The 18269-nt window shown below is 29.8% G+C and overlaps 1 protein-coding gene across 4 annotated transcripts in view; it reads left to right on the plus strand.

Annotated features, from left to right (window-relative positions):
- The window catches only part of LOC107439363 (uncharacterized), a 603558-nt gene that overhangs the window by 534751 nt on the left and 50538 nt on the right, over positions 1 to 18269 (plus strand). For all 4 annotated transcript variants that reach the window (XM_087168288.1, XM_087168289.1, XM_087168290.1 and 1 more), the window contains 7 exons: positions 301 to 408; positions 2996 to 3127; positions 5268 to 5387; positions 9519 to 9655; positions 10739 to 10958; positions 13838 to 13915; positions 15576 to 15680. In XM_087168288.1, the coding sequence (XP_087024414.1) occupies positions 301 to 408; positions 2996 to 3127; positions 5268 to 5387; positions 9519 to 9655; positions 10739 to 10958; positions 13838 to 13915; positions 15576 to 15680 (900 nt within the window). The remainder of the gene's footprint in view (positions 1 to 300; positions 409 to 2995; positions 3128 to 5267; positions 5388 to 9518; positions 9656 to 10738; positions 10959 to 13837; positions 13916 to 15575; positions 15681 to 18269) is intronic.

The following is an 18269-nucleotide window of genomic DNA, read 5'->3' on the forward strand; positions in this document are numbered from 1 at the left end:
CAGCCGACCCCATTTGACTCACGTGTACCTTTCATGCCTAATGTCTTAACAAAATTAGATATATTTTTTATTTTTCTATAAATACTTTTTTTTCATTTACAGCCGTCCCCATTTGACTCATGTACCCTTTCATGCCTAATGTCTTAAAAGAATTTCTAGAAAAATAAAAAAATATATCTAATTTTGTTTTTTCATTTACAGCCGTCCCCATTTGACTCACATGTATCTTTCATGCCTAATGTCTCAAAAGCATTACAAGAAGGGAAAAAAATATATCTAATTTGTTTTTTTCATTTACAGCCGTCCCCATTTGACTCACATGTACCTTTCATGCCTAATGTCTTAAAAGTATTTCTAGAAAATGGTCAAACCAAGTCTTTCAAATATGATAGCACTACAACTGTACAGGTAACCAACTACTTTCGAAATCAATGGCTATTTTTTAAGTGATTTTTTGTGTAAATAAAATGTTTGAAACTTTTTTGTCTCAACATTATTGGCTGATGCATTCTCTTTGATGTGAGAAATATTTTTAGAACTTTAACAACCGTAAATAAATTCTATTTAAATTAACATCATTATGTATTTCAATAAAATAAATAACTTCAAACTGCAAATTTAACACCTTTCAAATATGAAATAGATTGCATAACAAGAGCTGTAGTGTGGACAATGACGTTACATCAATGTGTCAATAAAATTCTTAAAACTCTGTGATTTATAATTGCTATTTGCTCTTAATTTATGAAGAAAATATTTTCCAATTTTACTAACCAGACGTGAATATGTTTTTGATAATCAGTGCTATTATATATTTTGAACCAAATTAACAGTTATAAAGTATTGATTTGAAATGATTAAATTTAATTGTGGAATAATTAAGAGCTTTCTAAATTATAGTTGATTTCCTTGAAGTTTATTTGTTGAAATTACAAAATTCCTTGATAGATAAATTAATATTATTTTCTGATAATTTGAGTCATTTGTCGAAAACTTTTTACCGAATTATAATAAACACACGTAAATTGTTCTAAAAGCAATTATATAATATAATAGAATAAACAACCTTAACTTATTTACACAAATTTCAAATATGATTATTATAGCTTCTCAGATAATGAAGAGTTCTTTAAACCAAAGTAACTTTTCTTGGATTACTTCCATGCTTTTATTGTTACTTACTGCTTCAATGTTTTTAAGTACTTTGATATATGTAAATTAATATTATTTGCTTACGATTTGGAATATTTATTTTATCTGGATAGGTTCATTTGATAAAATCCTTTAAAATTCCTTGTTATATATTAACTTGACTGACTTAACTTGATATAACTATAGTTTGATCATAGTTCTTTTTTATTTTAGGAGTAGAATTTTTTTATGCATTTCATTTATGCATGGTTATCAAAGTTCCATACGGAACTTTGATAACCATGCATAAATGAAATAAAATAAACCAACTTAACTCATGGTGCGTAGCGTTTTTAAAAAGTGCGTGCTTATTTTCGATTTTTAAAAGCCCTTAAAGGTGCTTTTTTTATTGGGTGTTTTTAAAAAGTGCTTAATGAATTTAAATGAGAAGTGAGATTCGAAAATAAGATTTTCGAAAAGGGAATGTCGATTTTCGCCACGTATTATGTAAAAGCGTACTTTTTCACATTGTTCTATTCACCTTTTTCACAATTCATTAAACCACAATCTATTTCAGTGTAGCGCATGAAAGCGCCAATCATTTTACATGTTTGACGAAATACTTGCAAGTCCTCATGTGCATCTACTAAACTGGGTTCGGTGAGATTATTGCACTCTCATGGGCAACTCTGCTGCATTTTGCAATATATTCTCATTTTCAGGCTTCATTTTCCACCCTATCATATTGAATCAAAAAATCTCTTGATCATTTTATAATTGCTAATATAATCAATAAAAGAGTTCTTTGTCAGAAGCTAGTTATTTTATCATGATCATGTAAAATCTTTGATAATTATTTTGTATTTTGTTGATGCATATAGTACTTAAAAATATTTTTCAGTGCTTAGAAAGTACTTAAAAGGTGCTTATTTTTTATAGAAAGATTTGGCTACGCACCCTGCAGTAGCTGTATATTTTGCTAGAATTTACAATTTTAAAATAGTTATCAACTTTTAAATATCGTAGTATTATTTTTTTTTATCCAATGTTCATTTATATTGACTGATTATATTATAAATGTAAATTAAATATAGATCTTCCTAGAACATAGAATTTTTTTGGAGTGATTTTTATATCAATAAAATTTTTTAAAGCTCCTTCACTTGTAAAAATTTCTTTTCTAATAACCTTTAATATATGAGAAAAATATATTTTGAATTCCTCTAACCATGAATCAATTGTTAAGACTTTATAACTAAAAATATCAGTTGAAGAGATTTTTAGCAATTTGCTAGTAATATTAAAAAAATATTTATACAACATACTGTGGTAAAAATAATAATTTCAATGTAAAAGTTCCTTGTTTCTAAGAAATAATTATTTGTGTTTAAATAAGCAGCATACAAGAAAAATATGCAAAAGTTAATACAAATTTTTTTATTAGTTGCTTTTTTTGGTCTTAAATTATTATAATTTTAAGGAATTTTAAATTGAGCAAAAAGCCCAATCCATTTCAGCTTCCAGAACAACAATTTTTCTTAGTTTTTAATTTATCGTTTTATGATTAATATTCTAAAAAACATGATATTCTAAAAACATATTAAACAAATATTCTAAAAAACAAGTTAAACTGTTCTATTTCATATTTCTAGCTATTAAAGTTTTAATTGCTTGAAATATATATAAAAACTTTTGTTAAAAATATTTTCCTTTAAAAGTGTCTGTTGTTAAAAATCTAATGTTAAATGCTGAAAATTTAATGTTTTTCATTGCATTATATATTTATTTCTATTTACATGAAATTTTTTCTTTTTTTTCTTTTTTTGCTTAACCTGATTTACATTTCTTTCCATTTATATTTCAGGATGTGTTGAATGTTCTTCAGGAAAAACTAAGTATAACTTGTTTAGAACATTTTTCACTAGTTGTAGAACACATCAAAGCTGTTAGACGGAACAAATTATCTATTCTGAGTCCTAAAGATACCCTCGCTAAAGTAAGTCTCACAAATAACTTTCTTTCATGTTGATATCCACTACATCAGTTTTTATATATCAATAGGTTTACTTTTCATAACTTGGATTTCATTTCATCCCTTACATCAGTTTTACATCAATAAGGTTAATTTTCCTAACTTGATTTCATGTCAATATCTTCTACTTATGAAACTCTTGGTGATTACTCTTTAAAGAAAAGTAATTCCTTTATATCAATAGGTTTACTTTTCATAAGTTGGATTTAATTTCATTCCTTACATCAGTTTTACATCAATAAGCTTAATTTTCCTAACTTGATTTTATGTCATTATCTTCTACTTATGAAACTCTTGATGATTACTCTTTAAAGAAAAGTAAGCCCTTTGTATCAGTAGGCTTACTTTTCATAACTTTTCTTGCATATACCATTTATATCAGAAACTAAAGGCTTAACTGATAATGAAGCAGGATCTAAATGTTATACACATGGAAAACCAGGTTTAGTTAAAACTTCTTGAATTTTTGACAAACAAATATTTTAGGCGAAGTTTTTCAGACAGTCTCTTTATAACTGAAGTTTTTGACTTTTCTATCAGAATAGACAAATTTGTGTCTCATTTTTTAAGGATGAGGCTGATGATGAATTAAAGCCTAGGGTGGAATTAAAAAATAGTTTGTTTCTGAACCACGATGCATTTATAGTAGTTGTAATATAGCAGAACTGAAGATTTTAAAATCAAGAAATGTTTAGCCCTTAAAAAATATGAATAAACACTTTGTTTGAGTTTATTAATTTAAATAAACATGATACAAATAATCTTATATATATATATATATATATATATATATATATATATATATATATATATATATATATATATATATATATATATATATATATATATATATATATATATATATATATATATATCATATACATTATATATCATATATATCCCACAAACAAAAACACTAGTGGGATATATTTGTCCCGTCTGAAAATCCAGGTAAGATAATATGTTCCAGCCCCCGAAAAGCCCAAATATTTTATTTTAATTTAGCAGAATATTGTAATATTTTACCTTATTTGATATACTTAGTCATCATTTGTCTTTTTTATTGGAAAATAAAAGACTGTTTTTGTAAGGGTTAAGGTATGTTGAACTTAAATTTTTTTTATTAACCTTTATTTGAAATTATTTTATGGTGATTTGTTTCTTATGAGGTAGCATGATACTTTTTAAGACTATTAAACAAAAATCGTATACCACATTTAATATTTTTTACGTCCTAAAGGAATCATGTTTACACAGTTTACTTGCAATGGCGTGCACTCTTTTATCTGCTTAAATATGGAATATTTATCCAGCAATCGCTTTCAACAATATTTTACTGCAACCATATTTGGTATTCAACAGAAAATAAATTTTTCCCCTGAAAATTCAATAATGTAACAAGCTTATTTTCATTCTTCGAACAAATTTGTCAACAGGTTTTACTTGTAAGAAGTAAAACATGTTAAAATGAATGCGTCAAAAATGTGTTAAAAAATGAAATTCAACAAAACAATAAATTAACATTGTAAAAGAAAAGAAAATAATAGGAAAAAATTTCATGACGTTTTAAAATGTTTCTGTGTAAATGACAAAAAGATGTATAGAAAGTGTAATTAGTTTTATATTTAGATCATTCTATCTTTTAAGCATAATTTATAAAAACAAACATGAATGACTCTCAAACAATCCATGTACAGTTTTAAATAATTTTGTATATATATTTTGTACAACTTATGATAGTTTTGTACAAACTTCAGTGTCCATCAAAAATTTGTAAAGCTTTTTAATACCACTTTTGATATCCTATAAAACGAAAGAGTATTGTTAGATTTAGTTTTTAATTCTGTCGTTGTTTTAAAAGAAACAGCATTAGTTTTGCGCAATCTCATAAAAACAATGTTTATTTGTACGGCCTAAAAAAATGAAAAATGTTAACTTTATTATAAGCCTTAAAAAACAATTTTGTACATATTTTAGACTTTTCCTTGATGGTGTTAGTTATGTTTAGTTTGTAAATAAACATCGTTATTTTTGTTGATTAAATTTGTGAACATTTTTAGTCTCAAATGATGTGTGGTAATTTTTATTCTTTTCTTTTTTTTAGATCGCTGCCAGACCCGGAGCACATCACCTTAGATGTCTTTTTCGTTTAACATTTGTTCCCAAAGATATTTACGAACTAATGCAGAAAGACCCCGTCGCATTCGACTACCTCTTCCTTCAGGTAAGGAGAAAATAATAATAAATGAGTATTTTTTCATTAAAGTTACTCATAAGAATTTTTCAGAATAAGAACAAGACATGTCGATAATTATCGACATAAATCTTCTTATCCTAAATATTGTTGTTTTATTTTATAATTTTATAACCGTCGTTGAACAGCGGATCCACTTTTCGGGTTAATGACTACTAATGTTCAACTCCGTAGCCTTGTAATTTTGAACACCAATCCAGAAGACAAAAGAACTCCTGGATCAAATATAGTCAGAAATTTGCCTTCGTAGAAGACTTTTTGATGGAACTAACCCGCATTTGCTTTACATGGAGCGGAAGACCACGAGAACCTCCCACGGTTAGCCTAACGGCAAGGGGACTCTAACCCATGATCCGTAAACCACTGAGGATATTTTACGTCAGCACTGTGGTCGGTGCAAGCCGGATGCGGAATTCGTATCAACCAGCCGATGCTGGGATTTGAACCCGGTTCTCCTCATTATCCTAAACATTCAGAAAAATTGCTCCACTTGTTTTTAGATTGATGATTTATTAAAAGTTTCATATAGCAATTGCAACGGGGAACACATTTTTTATTGCATTAATGCAAATACTTGATCCTGATCGGGTGTAATGATTTTAAATCTGGAATCAGTTTTACTCCAAAAGCTGCAGATTTTTTTATATCATTGTCAATCTATTTTTGTTGAAATATAAAACGTTAAATAATACGTTTGAAAACGCTAAATATAACAAAGGGTGGCTCGAATATTGCGAAGAACTACAAGGGGAGTTAGAACACGTCATCGGGTTTAAAATTTATATACCGATAACCGAAAATGTTCGCTTCCTCAAAAAGATGCACTTCCCTCTTATGAAATGGTCAGAAGAAACAGTTCATAATAGCGTAATCTATTAGCTTTCATCTATTAGCGTAAGACGACATTTCCGGGCAGAGTTACCTGCGCAATTTTCATCCTGATGGCGTGCTCAATGACGTAAAATATCCTCAGTGATAAACAAACCTTGGGCTAGTCCCCTTGCCGTCAGGCTTACGGTGAAAGGTTTTTCTCTCTATGTAATGTAAATGTGGAGTAGCTCCATCAAAATGTGCTCCACGAAGGCAAATTTCTCCCAATACTTGATCCAGAAGTTCTCTTGTCTTCTGGATTAGATTCAAATTTTAAAGGCTACGGAGTCGAACATCGGTAGTCGTAAACCCAAAATTGGATTGGCTGTTCAACGATGGTTAAAAAATTTCCGGACCCCCTGTAATATATAGCGTTTTTAAACTTACTATACTAAAATTGCTCTTTAAAAAACTGTAGCTTGGTCTGAGAAACCGATTGCAGATTTGAAATTAGAGACGTGAGCATTTCCAAGATCCGTGAAAAAACCTCATGCAACAGAAAACAATTAAAAAATTGTTTCCTAGTATAATTTAAAATAAAATGCTGACATAGTTACAAAAATTAAAATTCTTATAACACTAATGTATTTCACTATTTTTATTCTGCACATGCAATTGTATTTTATGATCTATGCATTATGTGTATATATCATGAATTAAAACAACAACTCGTTGTTAGAAATGTAACCTTATATCATTGGATTGCAATAAGTATATAATAATTAAAATGATATAATAATATTTCAGTTATTTATCTCACATATTTTTCCAAATGGAAACCAAATGAGCAATCTATATTATGCAGAAATTATATTAGATTTAGCTGATTGTGCATACACACGGAATATCAAACTGTCATAACTTTTATACAAATTTATTAAACTAAAAAACATGAAAAGTGGTATACTTAATTTATAGCATAATTTTATAATGATGCAGCTTATGCAATGCGGAAGATTATTAAGTAGGGATTGTTAAGTGAGTGTTATTAGCATTGAATATTACAACAACCGGAGATCGTAATAGTACTTGCTAAAATCCGCGAAACCTCTATTGTTCAGAACCAAAATTAGTTATGTTTATTCTGTGGAGTAATTTATTATGAAAGATATGTAAACGTAAATTCAATGGCTAGTTCTAGAAATTAACCCAAAAGTATAAGCAAGGAAGGTATCCAAAGTTACACTTGCAATAATTATTTTTCGTAATAAAGCGAATTTTATAATGACCGATATTGATTTTTAATATTTATTTTTGAAATTTATATTTAGAATTATTGAAATGCATGCACCTTAGAAGTAGTAAATTAATATTTAAGCCAAGAAGTAACTATAACGATATCAAAGTCATATAAATCGCTACTGAGGTAAGTGGGACAGAAAACATCAAAACCAGTTAGATTACCAGATGAAAATTGAACGTGTTTCTATTTATCACAGCTTTCAATTTCTAGACTGCTGTGTTTTTAAAAAAAAACGTAAGTGCTTCATGAAATATTTCTAGAAAAGTGCCTTGATAGCTATTTTCTTTCAATTGATTATGTTATTAACGCCCAGAAAAAATTTCATAAAACTGGAGAAACAAAAATTTCACAATGTCTATCTTACCATATAAAATGCCGAATTTATGAAAATCTCTCTTTTTTTGCGCATACGTTGATTTTTATATTGCACAACAGTGTATACTACTTCTTCTAGTTTTGAAAGGATTTGGATTTTTCAGTACCGCCTACCTCGTTAAGGATTTATAAAGTTTGGATAACATTATCATTTTTATTTTCTTATTTAAATATTAGTTTGCTAACCTCATTTTGAAATTAGACTAGATATTCAGATTAAACATTCAAAGTAGACAAGAAATTTAAAAAATGTGTTTTAATAGTTCCCATTATAGAACATCCTATATGTGTATATCTTCTAGAATGGAAGAGTTATGACATGTAAAAGAAAGTTGAATTATTTTCACTGTATTTTTTTTCCTCCAGAAATATAGGTCAAATAAAAAAAAATTTTGAATGAATAACTTGATTTTCACCATTTTAATGACAGTACTGCCAAATTCAGTATAAAAACTCACTGCTCTAGTGAGCTTTTTGGTCATACCTTGCCTACTAAATTTTAAGTTGATAATCAATAATTTCGTTGTCATGTAACATAAAACAAAATATGTTTTATTTTGCCACTTTGATGTATAATATCTTATAGTTTTCCTATGTTAGAAAGTACACAAAAAAAAATTTTTTTTTTAATGTGAGTTGATTCTAAGAAAAAAAGAATTTGAAGAATTGAAAAGAGAAGAGATTGTCAGGAGGTAACAAATGATTGAAATCATTAAAATAAAATTATGAATGACTGTTTTTTTATTTTAACTATCGGAAAACCTGTCAAATATTTATTTACCTCTCCCAAAATTTTCAAAACAAAACTTACAATTTTTGATGTTGGGAGAAAATAAACTTAGAAAATTGGCTAGAATCAAAACCATATCTTCCTCGATATTTCTCTCTAATCAATACTTCCTCAGGAAAACTCCCATCGTCTTCTTTTTTATTCGTTTCTTTATTCGCCTTGTCTACGAACCATTTCTCAGCATTGTCCATCTTCAAAGTGCAATAACTCTCGGGGAGAACCGATTTCGTTATTTTAGTAATCCTCCAAATGCAACAAATGGTGATCCAATCATATTTTTGTAAAAAATGGACCTAAGCCGTTCTTTCCCTTAAGTCTCCATTTGTAAAAGCTTGTCAAATATCTTATGGTTATCCTATGTTAGATGGTATTCAAAAATTTAAAAAAAAATTTCATTTATAAATGCCAGCACACTAAGTATAATATTTATCAAATTCGCAATCTATATGTTCTATGTAACTACAACTAAAGGATCAATTTCTTGTTTATGGTAACCCATGCTGAGGTCTTCTTTCTTCAAGGAGGTATTGCCTGAAGCTGGGTGGGCTTCAAGCCGCCACTGCTGTTCTAATCTCAGTCCTTCACAAGGACAGCACAGTGCCTCTAACCTCGGAGAACACTCAAAATGTGTAAGACCGTGATATCACACGAATTTTCAAGAATTTGGAGCTAAATCATATCGAATCATAAACGTAAACAAATATAAAAATGTCATAAGCATAACCTCTAAATCGTGAAGCTAAACCATATTATCGAGTAAATTCTATGTATGCTACTGAAGTTGCTTTTATTTTTGTTTTGATTGATGATGTATTTTGTATAGAGCTGCAATGACGTAGTGCAAGAGAGGTTTGCTCCTGAGCTAAAGTACGATGTAGCCCTGAGGCTAGCCGCCCTTCATCTACAGCAGCACGCCATAGCCAGTGGCATGCAAGGGAAGCTTGTAGTCAAAGCCATAGAGTGAGTAGTCTCTTTATCCTCCTTTTGAATTCACCTTTATTGAGATGGAATATTTTTGATACTTTTATGATCTTTAAACTGTGTGTGCACTAGAAAATACAAATTTTTTTAAATGTATAATTGAATTTAAATGTTATATTTGAATTGGAATGTTTAATGTATAATTGAATTATGTGTTTTAATATTTAAGTGTTATGTTATTTTTATTGTTTGTATTTTTCATCTAAATATTCTACCATTTAATCAGGAAATAATTATTATTTTTGTCTAGCTGTTGGATCATTGGATCATTGTTAATTTATCACAAAATGGATCATTGTTAATTTATCAAATGTTCACAGAATGGTTTGTTAATTATAAGCGTATGACAGCGGCTTAACATGACATCTGATTATAAGAATCATGATTATGGTAATGATTAGATTACGATCGTAATGATCAGAATTCAAATCAATACACAGTAAATAATGTTATTTGGAATTGCTGGGGTTTTCTTCGGTTAGCTGAGTACCAGAATATTTGATTACGATAAGCAGTGAATTTTTACTTACTTTTATTATAAACGTTCCCGTATCAGGTTTTTATCTCGCCAATTGCTATCATCAAGTATTTAAATTGTTTTTAAAATGACTCATTCGTGGATGATAACGAATTTTAGGTGCTTGTTCATTTTAAGGAGAGGAACCTATAAAAAATCACTTAATCAATTAATTAAGCATCACCAGTGATGCAGTAATAGATCTTCTGGTGATAGGTATCTAATATGCTACTAATATGGATATCTAATATAGGTGCTTGAACCTCCGAAGCAGATAAATGCTTAACTTAACCAATATTTATGGTGACGTGATATTCAGAAAACTGCTGTCGATAAATCTTATCTTCCTTGAATTGGGTCGCCATATCTTGGCGTCCATGGATTTTGTTGCTAAATCTTGGTGTCCAAGCTTCACCATTTTCATATGAATGTGTCTACTTTATACTACATAACTTTACGAACGAATTCTGAAAATATATATATCAGCTCACTCATTTGTGTCTTCGAGTAACATTATTCATTAAAGTTGTTATTTTTTCCTACAGGAGGGAGTACGGACTAGAAAAGTTCGTACCCATGTCTCTTCTAGAAACGATGAAGCGAAAAGAGCTGCTGAAGCTTCTGAACCAGTTGATGAAGCAGAATCAAACACTGAGTGCTCCTGGTCAGAAGCAGCTGACAGCGACACAGGCTAAATTCCACTACCTGAAGATAGTCAGCGATTTGCCAACTTACGGCGCCAAATCTTTCCCTACATGTACCAAAGTAAGATTCCATTCTGAGTTTTCAGCAAATACGTAATTTAATTAAATAGAATATTATTATTTTTTAAGAACATTTCTTGAGATATCATTCATGAGAAAGGCTGATGTATTAAATACAAGTGTTTGAAGTATATTTTACCAATGAGAGCCACGATGGCTCAGTGATTAAGATACTGCACTGGCATTGTGAAGAGCTGGGGTTCAATTCCCAGTTTCGACTTGAAGACTACCCAGCTTCAGATCAATGGGTACCAACTTGTCTAGGGTGTAAAGGGGGCCTGCGCACAGTGCTGACGACATTGCTACAATCATGTCATTGGTCATGAAATTGTGGGGCATTACCCTACATGACCCTCTGGCCCACAACAGGCTGTTGCACGAATGTTTTACATTTTTTTACCTGCCAATCTTCATTTGACTGTCCGTATCAGATGTTTTTAAATGTTAATTTTCATTTATACTTTTCTTTCTTTCTTTCTTACTTATTTACACATAATACTACAATAACTTTGATTAATAAACAAATTTTAAATAAAATATTATAAATAGGAAAATCGAAATATACTAGATAGTTTGATAAATATTTCTATCTATTTCTATTTGATATCTAGATATCTCGTTCTATACAATATGTATATTAAATTCTGGTCATACTGAAATTGAAAAAAATTATTTCGCTTCTAGTTATGGAAATAAGAATAATATCGTCAATTTCTAATACAAACAAATATAAAACTTGCTTAAAATGAAGATAGTTGTTTATTGGCTGCAATTCCAATGGTAAATTATTGTATAATTTCAGAGCTAAATAATATTTGGAAGTTTAAAAATTGTAGTAGGACGTTTATCTTAATATTTTCTATTTCTTTAGAGTTACAAAGTGAATTATTTAGGAAAAAAAATAAAATTATTCGATAAAAGGCACTGTACGGTTGGTAGTAAGTTTAAGAATTTATAAATAGGTGTGTTAATATTTCTAGTGCAATTTTAAATTTCTAGGTATTTATTATTACATGAAAATATTTATATAAAATATCTTATTACATAAATTATTATTGCTCAAAAAATATTTGCAAAATCTGCATTTTTTGAAAATGAAAACTTTATATCCTCTACCGTATCCCTCCAAGTTGTATTAGTTTTATTAAAATAAGGGACTAAATCGAAGTTTTATTAAGAAGGCCGGTTATTTTATTGAAGTCTAAAATTTTACCATCTCAATATATTCAAAAAACGATTTATATTAATGGAATTTTTATCAATTAGTGCAATATTTTGAATTTCAATAATAAATTTTGAATTATTCGTTAGAAAACTCAAAAGAAATATATTCATACTCAATCAATTTATTGTGCAAGTTACATTAGCTATCACTAATAATCGGGAAAAAAATAGATTCGCCATCAATTTTAAATCACTCAACTCGAATTTCGCTGTAAAAATACATAAAAAATTCTAATTAGCGTAATTCTTCTTTCTTGGGGAATATTTTAAATTTTACTACAAATTATAAAATATTTGTTAGTCACTAAAACATCTTCATAATCAATTACTTCATTGTGCGAATTACATTAGTTGTCGCGCTATAATCACGCTACTCAAATTTCTCTTTAAAAAATGCACAAAAAATTCTCATTAGCACAATTCTTTATTAATTAGTGCAACATTTTAAATTTCAATAACAAATTATAATATATTTGCAAGTAACTAAAAAAAAATCTTCAAACTCAATCAAGATATTGGCCAGCCAAATTCCCTGACCTGAATCCTATTGAACATGCTTGGGATGCTCTTGGGAGAGCTATTGCGATGCGCCAACCTCCCCCCAGAACCATTCTGGAGTTAAAAATTGCTCTGGTGGAAGAATGGGAGGGTCTTCCACAAGTCCTCCTTAACTCCCTTATTAACAGCATGCATACCCGTTGTGCATGCTGTCTGTCTGTCTGTCAGGGGTGACCATACACCATACTAGAGGCAACACACACTGTACAAGCCTCACTTTTATTGTCATCTTTTATCCTTAAGTTCAGACTACATTGAATTTATTGACAATAGGTCTTGCCAGTGAATGACACTTTCATTTTTGTTTCGCATACTTTATTATCCAAATTTCATTTATTTATATTCAGTATTTTTTGAGATATTTGGGAAAATGTCCTCCATCTCTTAATTTTGTCGACCAGTGTATATTCGCGATAGATTCTAAATCATTCTACATAAATTTCTCTTTAAAAATGAGTAAGAAATTCTCATTAGTGCAATTCTTCGTTATTTAGTAACATGTTTTAAATTTCAATAATAAATTAAAAAATATTTGTTAGTGACTCAAACGTCTTCGTAATAAATCACTTCAAAGGGCGAATTATATTAGCTGTCACTATACTTAGAGTAAAAAAAATATATATCCGCGACAGATTCTACATCACTCATCTCAAATTTATCTTCAAAAATGCGTATGAAATTGTAATTAGTGCAATTCTTCGTTACTTAGTGACATATTTTAAATGTCAATTATATAATATTTGTTAGTCACTCAAAAAGCCATCTTCGTACTCAATCACGAATTACATTAGTTGTCATTATACGTTGAATAAAAAAAAATTTCGCCATAAATTCTAAATCACTCTTTTCAAATTTCTCTTAAAATACTGCATAAGAAATTCTAATCTCTCGAAAACATCATAAAACGGTGAATCATTTTCGTCAGGCAAGGCAGGTGCTCCTTACTGTGATTTCTTTTTTCTTTCTTTTTTTTTTTTCCTTTCCTATTTTTATTCTAAGTAGATGTTTGAAGTCAAGAAAGATCTTTAAAGTTAAAAGTCTTTTTTTATCCTCTTGCAAGGTAAGCTCATGAATAAAATTCCGAAATCTCCCTTTCAGAATTCTGCCATGGAAATAGCTATACTGGTTGGTCCAAGGATCGGCATTAGTCAAATCAGCACCATTCGGAATATAGCTGTGAGTATAAAAATTTTTCTTTGAATCGATAAATTGTAGAAAGTGACATTTATTTTAGTTTGCTTCTGCAAAGTTTTCTAAAATTTTATTTAATACAAACGTAATGCTTTTCTTTAATTAATGATAGCTTGAAATTAATATTTTCTCTATAAAGGTAACATACCGACCATACAATCTTCTATTTTCTGTTGAACTAAATGACGTAGTCTGCTTATATTAGCCTGATCACGTTGATCTTTCAGATTACCTGGCATAACGGATAAAAAAAATAATTAAATATTGCAGATCGCGCAATGAACAACTTATTCGATTAGAGCTATAAGCTAATAAACACCACTGGTATTGTCTTTAAAATATTTGACAAAACTGAATCGATGGCTTATATTGAAATAATGGCTTCCTCTAAGCCAATGGGAAAATTCCATTTCTTAAATGTCTCCAAATTTAAAAATTTGATTAAAAAATCGAAAATCGTGCTTCGTAAAAAGTTTGTAATTGTAATTAATCAGCTTCATGTTGAATTTCGTATTCTTAGAGTCTATCGTTTACCCGCAATCAGGTATACGGAAACACAAACGCACACACAAATTCTTTATATTTTTACACGTAAAGATCAACAATTACATATTAAAAATTTAATATTAATTTATTAACAAATATTTATATATATATTTCTCTTACACGGCGACAAAAAGAGCCTCATTACCACTCCCCGAATGGCAACGCTAGAAAATCGACCAATGATTGCCGCTAAAAATGTCGCATGCCAAATCTAGCTGAGGTGGCTCAACATATAGCGCTTTTAAAAACAGAAACTGAAATAACCAGAGAGAGCATTCTCACCAAGTGTGATCTGCTGATGACAACCTAAACAATATGGAAATGGATGGGGGAAAACTGGATCCTTCCACGTGATTTTCCGGCCAATAAAAATACGCCAACAGCAATGGAAAACGGTGTCAGACCATTATGATTTCATGTTATATAGAGAAACGTTTTCCTATAATACTAATTTCTTTTTTTTTTTAAAAAAGTTGTTATATGGATTTGAATGATTGTTTTGAATTGTTAGAATTTTGTGCATTTGCAAAGTACTTAAGTTAGTAGCGAGTGAAGTGAGCTTGGTTTGCGAAGCAAACCATATAAGATTGCGTAGCAATTTTCTGGGGTTGGCGAGCGTCTGCGAGCAGGGGGCTCAGCCCACTAGTATAATGTATTACTCCTACAAACAATTGATTTATATTTGTCACGCTGTCAAGTTAAGCTGACAACCGACGAAGTATTTTAAAAAAAGATCTTCATTGTGATAGACTATTTTTAACCAATCTAACCCAATCTTCATTCTCTATCAAATATAGATTTATTATATTCTCATCCTGCAAGTTTATAACTATGTCACGATTTCCTCTTTATTAGTATTTCCACAAATTGCCCGCCAAATTCTTTGCATTCTTTTTTTTTCCCGTTTAGGTACATGTATATTACGAAGTGTTCGCTTTAGTTTGCACAGCCGTGTATTTCGATATTCTGAGCGCACGAAATCTCCGCATACTTGCAAACAATCCATAATGACATTTAGAATTGTAATCTTCGAGGAAATGCTATAACCTTGAACGCGATGTATATGTAAAGTATTACTAATTTCTTTTTTCCTTTACAGCCCATTAACCTTGCTCAGTTTGGTGAATTAGATAGCATAGATGTATCAAGAGAAGATGACTTTTCGTACCGAATCAGAATACGATTGCGTCATCCAGAGAAAGAGGTAGTGCAGACATTGATGATTTTTAATAAATATTTTGTTATTTTAGAAAATAAATAGATTATTTGGGTTATGCTGCATAACATAATGCGAAAAATGGGTTTAATGATAGAATGATATTTACGAGAAATTAGATAAAATCAGAAGACTACAAAAAAGGCTTAATTTCTAGGAGAGAGCTGTGGTGGCTAAGGGGATAGAAAGTTCACCTTCAAATGAGGTGAACTGGGTTCGAATCCCAGCAATGGCTGATCGATACGAATGCCACACCTGGCTCGCACCGACCACAGTGCTGATGTAAAGTATTCTCAGTGGTAGACGGATCGTGGGAGATTTACGTGGTTTTCCTCCCCATCCAACGCAAATGCGGGTTAGTTCCATCCAAAAGTCTTCCACGAAGGCGAAATTCTCATAATACTTAATCCAGGGGTTCCCTTGTCTTCTGGATTGGGTTCAAAATTACAGGACTACGGTAGTTGAACATTGGTAGTCGTAAATTCAAAAATCATGTCGGCTGTTTAATGACGGTTATAAAATTTCTAGGAGGCAGGTCCAGTTTTTAGGAGCCAGCATATTATGATATGGAATGGCATTATGCTTTTTGAGTAAATTTTACTAAAATATTGGGCACCAGTTACGGCCGTGGCGGGTAATCAACACCTCGTAGAAGAGCGGAGAGCATCTCACAAATCACTGCAGCAATCTGAAGGAAATTCCATAAACTGCGCAGAGAGGGGAAATTAAGAATAAAATCACAATTTTAGGGCTACTAAACTGCGCAGTGAGGGAAAAATACGAAAAATGGCACAATGTTCGGGCTGCAAAGGATCGGATTTCGCGTTTCAGATAACCCGTGTGAAGACCTTTTATCTACTAGGAGGTGTTAGGGTGTTCTATCGGTGTTCGAAGACTACACAACAGACAAATAATACTTAATTATCCATTGTGACGTAACAGAAATGCATTTCCTAATATTTCTTCCTAAACTATTTACAGTAGAGCTTTCAATTAACTTTGATAGAGAACTTTAAATAGATGCTGTAGATAATAAGAGTTAGCACTCAATCTCTGTTTTATTTTTATTTACTCTTGTTTATTTTTTTATATATATAATTAAGTAATATGATAAATTACTCTATAAACAAGAAAAATGAATTCTCAATAAATTTTGGATCTATCACAAATAATGTATACCAGCATTTATTTTTCTTAGGAAGACGCATGTCATCATATGTATGTATTAAATTTGACCTGGAATTACATTTAAGAACAAGAAAAATAGAAGTTGAAATATTTCAATGAAATCAAAATTTTATTTTAAGGGCTAAAAACATTTTCTTTGTCTTCATCACTTAATATTCTTAAATAAAAACATCCATTTTAAGGAGTTAAAATGTAACAAATAACCAAACAATTAAGGGTATTTTCATAAATTAAATTAAAAAAACTGCATCAATTAATATTTATTCCCTTGTTGTCCAATGAGCTGATGGATTGGTTTTTGATTTCGCTTTAAAAAAATAACGTTAAGAACAAACAATCAACTAGAAGAAGTTCTAAAATTTTCGTCTGCTTTTTTTTATTTGATGTTGGTCTGCTTTTTTATTAATGCTTATGTTAGCCTGATTTTTTTCCTATGATTATAGTATTGAAGTTGTTCTAGTCGAAATGTGTGTAAACATGAAAAACCTGTAACATCCATTTTACAGTGACTAGAAATCAACTTTGTGAAAACATTCTTAATCCGTTGAAATTAGTGATACAAAGAAGTACCCAATATCTATTAAAAAGTCTCATGCAACAAAAAACAACGAAAAATTGTCCCTTAGTGAATACCTCCTAAATTGTGTGACGCGCAAATTATTAATCTATTAAAGAATGTTTTTAATAGATTTCGTTACTTTTATTATTATTATTATTAAGAAGGGGAAAAAATCAAAAATCCTTTTTTTTATAAAATCAATTTTTAAATGCTTCTCACTTGATTTAGAAATTATAAGCTAGTACGCTATTCAAAATGGCATGTAAATGCATATTAGTGCATTGGTTGGTTAACAATTTTTCGTATTACATAATAACCTGTTTTCAAACGTATATTACCTCTATTTATAATGTCAAGTTAAACTGCGCTAATTTTAATACGAAACTAGTTTGCATGTCTAATCATGAATAAAAAGAAGAGCTGGAACTTAACATAACATTGAAATTAAAGCTTGCCTTGTGGTTTAAACTTAATAAAGTGTTTTGTATGGAAATACTGACTTATCGTCATATTTATATCGCCGCACTTTAAGAGACACTATCATAAAATAGAAGGTCAAGTTTGAATATTCAAAAAGTTTCATAATCAGATCGAAAATTTATTACTTAAACAGATATCTGTTGAAAGTAAACGTTATCTGAATCACATGTGACAAATACGTGAGTCAAACTTTAAAACAAAAAGCTGTTCTTTTAGACAACTTAAATTCAAATCAAATAATTTTACTTTCTGTCTGAAATATGTTTATATGATATAAAATTCTGCTTTTTTTACTTTGGTCTATCTTACTGATTCAGATTACACTGAGGGAAAACAAATTTCTTATGAGT

The sequence above is a fragment of the Parasteatoda tepidariorum genome, chromosome 7 (genome assembly GCF_982258835.1).
Source record: "Parasteatoda tepidariorum strain Cologne lab strain chromosome 7, Ptep-v5.0, whole genome shotgun sequence".
NCBI classification, from domain to species: Eukaryota; Metazoa; Arthropoda; class Arachnida; order Araneae; family Theridiidae; genus Parasteatoda; species Parasteatoda tepidariorum.